The sequence below is a fragment of the Eucalyptus grandis genome, chromosome 2, assembly GCF_016545825.1.
Source record: "Eucalyptus grandis isolate ANBG69807.140 chromosome 2, ASM1654582v1, whole genome shotgun sequence".
Classification (NCBI taxonomy): Eukaryota; Viridiplantae; Streptophyta; class Magnoliopsida; order Myrtales; family Myrtaceae; genus Eucalyptus; species Eucalyptus grandis.
This window is the reverse complement of record NC_052613.1, coordinates 10152753-10161485: the sequence shown is the minus strand read 5'-3', so window position 1 is coordinate 10161485 and position 8733 is coordinate 10152753. Positions and strand designations below refer to the sequence as shown.

At 42.2% G+C, this 8733-nt stretch overlaps 2 protein-coding genes across 2 annotated transcripts; both read right to left on the bottom strand.

Annotated features, from left to right (window-relative positions):
* Positions 1-361: 361 nt before the first annotated feature.
* On the bottom strand, positions 362-1312 carry LOC120290484 (lipid phosphate phosphatase 2-like). Its single transcript, XM_039306758.1, has 4 exons — positions 1103-1312; positions 855-942; positions 643-752; positions 362-469 (listed from the first exon to the last, which is right to left on the bottom strand). The coding sequence occupies exons 1-4, from the start codon at positions 1310-1312 to the stop codon at positions 362-364; spliced, it is 516 nt and encodes a 171-aa protein (XP_039162692.1).
* A 4875-nt stretch (positions 1313-6187) lies between these two features.
* On the bottom strand, positions 6188-8407 carry LOC104421932 (lipid phosphate phosphatase 2-like). The gene is made up of 7 exons (XM_039306757.1): positions 8195-8407; positions 7947-8034; positions 7734-7843; positions 7512-7605; positions 6736-6924; positions 6562-6621; positions 6188-6309 (listed from the first exon to the last, which is right to left on the bottom strand). The coding sequence occupies exons 1-7, from the start codon at positions 8405-8407 to the stop codon at positions 6188-6190; spliced, it is 876 nt and encodes a 291-aa protein (XP_039162691.1).
* Between the last annotated feature and the right edge of the window lie 326 nt (positions 8408-8733).

Genomic DNA, 8733 nt, shown 5'->3' with positions numbered 1-8733 from the left:
GTTACGAACTATATTGAGCTGTGTGAATTCCTGAGTCAAATTTGTAAACCAATCTGGCGTTCCAGCAAAAAAAACCTACAGATATATCAAGATTGCTCCGTTTTTTCTAATTCCAGTATCATGAACTTTGGCATCTGGGCAAGAATTGTTTAGAAGTCTCGCGTCAAGTAAAACCAAGAAAATTGGTGACCCAGCGAAGAGGGCTGTGTGACATTAAAAAGTGCCGGCTGTTTTCCTATTCAGGTGTTCCCGTTCAGAAGGCCTTTCGAGGAGAACTCAGGATTGAAGAAAGCCGTGTTACGAGAATCAAATCAACCCATTCTTATCTTTTCACACGAGCACGATAAGAAAACCAGTCATTTCACGTATACTCACAAGAGGGATGCCCACTGGGGAAGCTTTTGTAGCTTTCCTTTATCACAGCCTTATCTCCATGACAGATGACATCCTTCATCATAGGATCAAAAACCTGGCATGCGAATGACCATCGGAAGTTAAGGAATTGAATAACGCAAGAGAATTCTTATGCTTATGCCTGTACAAGTAGCGGTTTATTCGAAGAAATTTGATCTCTCTGTTTCGAAAGGGGAAGGGAGGGGACGTTAAGCAAAAACCGAATGCATTATGAGGGTCGGAACTCACCCCTATTCCATGAGGGAAACTCCGCCAGAACAAGTCTGGTCTCTGTTGTCCAACAGTATCTTTCAGAGCATCAGTGATCATCGCAGTCAAAACCACGGAAGATATAACCCCTGCAACATGCATATATTCTCCACGTCAGCTACAGATTCTCTCGACAATATTTCAGGACGAACAGAGTTCTTCTAAATCGATGGGAAGGATAGAGGAAGCACCCAAGATCGCAGCACGGAAGTCATGAAAGTTGTCGCAGGTGAAGCAGCAAACGAGAAAGACGACAAACGGAAGCACTATGGCGAGAATCTGCCCAGGACAAAGGGATTAGTCTTCTTTCTCGAGATATATATATATATATATATAGAGAGAGAGAGAGAGAGAGAGAGAGAGAGAGAGAGAGAGAGATTGGCCATGAGGACGGAGATTACGTTGCAGATAGCAGCACCTGTGGAGTGAGAACACTTACCGGGACAGCCCAAAAGAGCCCAGTGTTGGTCTTAAGAGGAGGGTATTTCATGTCTGTCATTATGTCTTCTCCTGCAAGACGGCGAAACGGTTCTATCATAAGCAAGATGGCTTCTATCACCAAGAGAAGCAAAAGAATGAGCCATCCATGTTTATGTATCGTCGCCACCTGGGATTGAGGAGTGTGAGATCCCCACTCGATGTCTGGCATTCCTGCACAGCCGAATCGTTTGGAAGCAAGAAAGACCATTTTCCGCAATCCATTTCATCCGAAGAGCCAAAGCAGAAACGAAGGGTTGAACAGAGTCAGAAGAGCATGACACGGATAGAGCGAGACAGAGGGAGAGGGAGAAAGTCGAAGAAGCTGAACCTTGCGATACCGATCCAATCTGCGAGAAGCCTTGAAGCGAAGCGGAGCCAAGAGCATCACTTCCTAAGTGCAACGTGCATGGTAATGTGTACCCACAGAGGCTAAACGCAACGCAAAGCATGAAATGAAATGTCTAGTCGAACCTGGACGCTCGGACACGTGGGAATGGCATTGATGGCTCGCCCAAAATAAAAGAAGTCGCTTTTGTTGTCAGGTCAGAAGTCGCAAGAAGTCAACACGAAAACCTTCGGTTTCTCTGGGGAGGTGGGCCGGAGCTACGACCGTCGGGAATTTGCGTACCAAAGGAGAACATCATCTACCCCTAACCTCTTATTCCAAAACTAGAGAGCGAGCGAGCGAGCGCGCACACGACCGGCACCTTTTGTTCCTCTGACTCCGTCAACGAGTTCTCAAAGAAATTCGAAAAGATATATTTATTTTAATAGCTCGAGCTCACTCAGAATTAAATCAAGGCATCAAATTTAAAAGATAATACACCTGATTAATAGAATTATCATTTGAAGTGTAAGTCACTAAGACAAAGAGATATATTGAAATAAATCTACTTCATTTGAAATTAAGGTAGAATGTAAAAATGAATAACTAATACAATCCATCCATGGAAAAAAAAGTTCTTACAGTTTCAATCGTAATATTACTTCCATTCAGCAACATATATTCTTACTCTAAAAAGATCAATAAATTTAATTGAAGGATTACAATGAAATTACAGTTCACTTAATCAAATGATGGGATTAAAAATCGGAAAAAGGGGGAGGAACACATGTTTATATATAAGAAACAAGGTATGCAAATATCAAGGCAATGTGGAGTTGCAGAATGCAAGGAAAAGGAAGGAAGACAAGAATCCCTTTGCTTAACTTCTTGTTGTCATAACTGGCTTAGCTACCATTCAAAGGCCCCTCCTACTGGTCTTGCCAACCAAGCTTTTTCATGTCTACATACATGAGCTGTCAACCAAAAGGTATCATATGTAATGGTGCTTGATTCTGACTTAATGATGGCATAATGTGTATGAACATAGGTATTTGGCGCATTTTGCATGCAGATTACCGTCGTTGTTCATCGGGACAACTCATCCGGCGAAGCGCCCGTCTTTCTAACATATAAGCATCCTGGATCCTCTTCAACGGCTCGTTGTCCGACATCGCGATCTTCGGTGGCCGTTTCATCCGAAGGAAGAAGATCATTCGTCCCAAAAATTATTTCTCCAGTTAGAAGCACCATTAATCATGATCACATAAATCTGCTATCGTCGGATGCATTTGATTCTGATTTCTTGCGTAAGCTCTTCAAATCAAATGAATTTTGTGCGAATCGCAATTTAAGTGGAAGTTATAATCGGCACATAATCAAAATAAGTAAAGATGTCTTTGTTAATAAGGTCGTTGATTACGAAAACTTAAAGGAATTGGTTGTTTTTTTTTTTTTTTTTTTGTAGTGTCTATTATTTTATATAATTTGTGATTATTGAATTGAAGATGGTGGTCAAACTTTTTTGATAAAATATGGAGACCACTCCATTATTTAAGCAGGCCCCGTACTTTCTCAAAATAGCACCAGACGAGGACCACGACCTTGGATACAATAGGCGCAAGTTCTTACACGGGAGAATTTCCTTAAAAAGACCTGAGCAAAAAGCGAAAAGGACGAGAAAAATAACGAGATCCGACAACGCAGACAGCAGCGGCCCTGCACAGGCTTGTCCACGCTGGTCCCTCACTCACCTCAACAAAATCAGTAGATCGAAGCACACGCACCATTCGCTCTCCCGTATCCAACGACGCCCGCCCGCCCACCACACCGTCTTCTGCTCCGCCTCCAGATTCGCCCTCAAAAATTCAAAATGCATAATTGTTCCCGCACAGTTCGTTCTGCATTTTCAGCACGAGGAGGTGGGTCGGGAGGGGTGCTGGCCCAAGCGGCCGAGCCTAAGTCACAATTTCTGGCAGCGGCGGGCCTGCGTTCGCGCGGCCCCTACCCAATTCCTTAGTCCAAGATTCGTGTTTTTGGATTGTGGGAAGCTCCGTTCGCTGATTTTAGTAATCCGAGGGTTCTCCGCCAAAATGAAGAGAAAAACATGTGAGATTTAATTTAAAAAAGAAAAATCCTTAAAAGTAATCACTTCTGTTTCACAAAAATATTTAGATGAAAATTGTTGTCTTCAATGAAAGTATTTTTCACAAACTAATTATTTATTTCAAGCAAGCCAAGGGAATAATTTTAGGAAAAATATTTTTCAAATCTTAGCGGAAGAAAAAAAAAAGATTGAGATCTCTTACTTAAAAGTAGTAAGCTCTTTCTACTTTATATAATAATAGTGTAGATCAATAACTAGAAGTGGATTTATGTCATCATAATCTAGCAAAGAATCAAAGTTGGCGCCCCTCTTTAATTTAACAAGAAATAATGCTTTTTTGTTTAAGGAAAAAAAGACAAAAAATTATGTGTAAATCCATTTACTGAACTTATCTTATTAAATTCGGGCTAGGAAATAGGTTTATGACCAATTCTCACATGTCTAGCCCAAACCAAATCAGCTTGGGAAAATTATGCCAAGCCATTTCTTTCTAAGAAAAGCTCAGCCTGTTCACACCGCTATGCTAGAGGGGGTCGAGGGAGTGAAGGACCTCCTACACAACCAAAAAGAAAAAAATTCAGAAACACGAAAATAAAATCGAAGATATCTTATTAAATACGGGCTCGGAAATAGGTTTATGACCAATTCTCACATGTCTAGCAGAAAAGCTCTTCTTCTTCTTCTTCTTCTTCTTCTTCTTCAACCACAAAGGAAAAAATTCAGAAACACGAAAAAAAATAAAAATCGAAGAAATGCTCTTTAGAATCTCTCTCTCTCTTCCAGTGGCCCTAAAGCCCTCTTTCTAAAGCAAAGATAATTGTGGCCCCTGTGACATAAAATATTATCTTTCTTATCTAGCTTTCTTCTTCTTCTTCTTCGGACCAAGCGAGGCTTGACCTCGTTGGAATCTAGCAAGCTGGAGCCTCGCCGGCTTATGGCGAGGCTTGAGCTCGCCTATGGCCGATCATAGGTCATGGTCGACAACTGACTAAGGAAGAAGAAGAAGAAAAAGAAAGAAAAGGAAAATTTCAAATTTGATCTAAAAAATAAAATAATAGAAAAGAAATTATTGAATAGAGTGCATGGAGGAAAAGATTTTCCTTAGCAAACTGTAGAAGATATTTTGTAGCTCGTTTCAAGTTTCAGCCGAGCACCAAGAAAATATTATCATATTCTTAAAAAACATTTTCCAACAACGCCATACTTTTTACAAAACGAAGGGCGATTGGCATTTTTACCGGAAGGCGATTCGTTGCGTTGCGTTGCGTGCTGTTTCAGCTCATCTTCTTCCGGAAGCGATCCCGTCCCCACCCCCGCGTTTCATTTCTGCTAGCGCATTTCAGCCGAGCAGCGCCCCCGCCCGGTTCTTTTGTGGCTAGAAGAGCGATTGGCATTTTCCAGGAAGGCGATTCATGGCGTGCTGTTTCAGCTCTCCTTCTCTCGTAACCGCTTCCCACCGTTCTTCGCTCTTGCATTTCAGCCCGAGCACGGAAGAGGTGGGTGGATTGTATTATTGATGTCGAAGGCCCGGGCCGTCCTGCATCCCCTACCTAATTCAAAAGTCCAAGATTCTTGTTTTTGCATTACGTTGGCGAACCGAGCTTTACGTTGGCTTCACCTTCCTGGAAGCTCGGTAAGCTCGGTTCGCCAATTTTAGGAATGTGTGGGTTGGGGAGTCGCGATCGCGTCTATTGCCTTGTCGCCGCTCTCCTCACGTTGGAGCCTGGACCGTGAAATACAAGTCACATAAGGGAAAGTGCAATGTTGGGCGTTGACCGTGAGATATACGGCTTTAGAGAAATGGATGGGTTTATTCAAGAATGACATCCAAGAAAAAATAGTGTTCAAGCCAATTAAATTTTATGAGTTCAAGATTTGTGTGTAATTCTATCGTGAGATTGAAAGATTATTTATCGAAGAATTGTATGACTAAATATTGCATGAATTAATTGATGTTATTAGGGCTTGGAAAACACTTGAGAGTGTTTGAGCAATTCGAGTGTGATTGTAATCTTTGTTATATCGCTTAATGTCTAGTAGAATTCGTTTCCGCTTTGATTGGCTATGATTTTTTTTTTTTGGGTTGAACTATTGGCTATGTTGACAATGTACTTAGACAATCTCTCTTCACGAACAGGGTTTGTTTGGATGCACCGCATTCATCAGTATTTGATAGCCAGAAGGAGAGGACGCCGTTCTAAAACCATAATGACAAATGATAGGTAGAGACTTGCCTTAGGTGGAAGGGCCAAGCTCAGCACACATCGTATAAATGATTCAAAGGTGTGCTTTATAGTTGCCTCCAACAAACATTCGACCACAGCACGTCCAGCTACTAAAAGCATGGTTTCGTGCCGAAACCTGCAATTGAGCTTTCTCTACAAGTAGTTGTATAAGCCCAGTCGCTGCGGCTTGATCACTCCGTTTAAGTCGAGTTTAGACACCAGCCTGTGTCGCAGATAAACTCTTAACCGATGCATCTGATCGATCACTCGGTTTAAGTCAAGTCTTGACATTAGGCTTGTCATATAAATAAGTTTTTGACTGGAACATCATGCAAGCAGTCATGGGGACAATAGCGTATCCATTGATTCCGAACTTTCCATGCCATTATTTCATCCCGTGAATGAAGCTTCGACTTGTGGTTGTTGCGGATGAGAAGAGTTAACCCTTTGAGCTGAAGAATGAACCTCATTTCTCTCTTCCATCGTATGAAAAAATGCACGAGGCGCCCAACCTGCATGAACATTTTACAACTGTCGATGAGTGGCATACGGGACAATGAACTAAAACATGCGAACTAGACTCTGTTGTGCCCTCCAATCATTTTAAATCACGAGAAGTTTCTTATGACATACTGATGATGAACAATGATATGAACATACAGCTGAAGTAGGATATAACCCACGAAGGACATGACTTAAAAAGAAAGAAGTTGCTATTTTCGGAGCTTTATTGTTTGAGCTAGCTGCAAAGCGTGCAGACATACCATTTATATCATTTGGATAAGGGAAGAACTGCATGTAACAAAATGCAGCAACGACCGAACCTGCATAAAAAGAAAAATTGGAAAGGTTGTGGACGAAAGTTATGTATTTCATCTGCAAAGACTAATTCGCACAACCTTTTCTTTTTTATCATTCATGCCACTTCTGCTACTAACCTAAAAGAGCGCCGGCAAATACATCCTGACAATGGCGCCAATAGTCATCGACACGGGAAATAGCGACAAGAGCCACAAGAAGCCAACGGAAATGTATGATGCAGAGTTTTGCAATGTGGCTCTGACGGTCAAATTCTCTAATTTTCCCTGCTAGATACCATGAAAGGTAACTGAGACCTGCGAAGGACCCTGGATGTGGACAATCAATGAGCCTTCTGCACCGTCATACCATGGAAACAAAATAATAATAAGAAAAGTCAACTACGAAAGCCAATTGTCTCAGGTTACCATCTGATTTCGCAATTAATTTGAGAATTGTCGAGAGATTTTAATTGCAGTTTAGCTATTCTCAACATTTGCAGGATCATGTTGACCGACATCTTTACGAAAGGTTACGAACTATACTTGAGCTGTGTGAATTCCTGAGTCAAATTTGTAAACCAGTATGGCGTTCCAGCAAAAAAAAACTTGCAGATATATCAAGATTGTTCCGTTTTTTCTAATTCCAGTATCATGATCTTTGGCATCTGGACAAGAATTATTTAGAAGTCTTGCATCGAGTAAACCTAAGAAAATTGGTGACCCAGCGAAGAGGGCGGAGTCTTGTGTGACATTAAAAAGTGCTGACTGTTTTTCCTATCCAGGTGGTCCAGTTCAAAAGGCCTTTCGAGGAGAACTCAGGATTGAAGAAAGCCGCATTACGAGAATCGAATCAACCCATTCTTATGTTTTCACACGAGCATGACGAAAAAATCAGTCGTTTCACGTATACTCACAAGAGGTATGCCCACTGGGGAAGCTTTTGTAGCCTTCCTTTATCACAGCCTTATCTCCATGACAGATGACATCCTTCATCATAGGATCAAAAACCTGGCATGCGAATGACCATGGGAAGTTTAAGGAATTGAATAACGCAAGAGAATTCTTATGCTTACGCCTGGGGAAGGGAGGGGTGTTAAGCGAAACCAAATGCCTGCAGCATGAGGATCGGAACTTACCCCTATTCCATCAGGGAAACTCCGCCAGAACAAGTCTGGTCTTGGTCGTCCAACAGTATCTTTCAGAGCATCGGTGATCATCGCAGTCAAAGCCACGGAAGATATAAGCCCTGCAGGTTGCATATATTCTCCACGTCAGCTAAAGGTTCTCTCGAAAAATATTTGAGGACGAACAGAGTTCGTCTAAATCGATGGGAAGCATAGAGGAAGCACCCAAGATCGCAGGACGGAAGTCATGAACATCGTCGCGGGTGAAGTAGTAAATGAGAAAGACGACGAACGGAAGCACTATGGCGAGAATCTGCCCAGGACAAAGGGTCGGGATTAGTCTTCTTGAGAGAGAGAGAGAGAGAGAGAGAGAGAGAGAGAGAGAGAGAGAGATTGGCCATGAAGACGGAGATTACGTAGCAGATGGCAGCACCTGTGGAGTGAATATTTCAAGACTTAGCGAGAACACTCACCGGGACAGCCCAAAAGAGCGCAGTGTTGGTCTTAAGAGGAGGGTATTTCATGTCGGTCATCATGCCAACAAGACGGCGAAACGGTTCTATCATAAGCAAGATGGCTTCTATCACCAAGAGAAGCAAAAGAATGAGCCAGTCATGCTTCTGCGTCATTGCCACCTTGAATCGAAGGGATCGAGAAGTGTGAGATCCCAACTCGATGTCCGGCATTTTTGCGTGCCTGCATAGCCGAATCGATTACTTTGGAAACAAGAAGGGAAGCCAGAAGCCATGGAAAAGTCAGATAAACGAAAGGCTTCACCCACAAAGAATGGGACATGAAAAGCACGTAGATACTTTAAACAAGCGATCTTAAAGGCCGGGAACCAATCACGCAGATTTAGTCAAGGAAAGGTGGACATTGCAGTTAAAGTCAAAAATGGGGAGAAGTTGCGTTTAGACTAGAAAAGTTGTAAGTAGACAAAAGCTTCGGCCAGAAAACAAAATATCAAGAAAATGTGAAAACACCCGTCTTTTTCTGGGAATGATATGGAGTT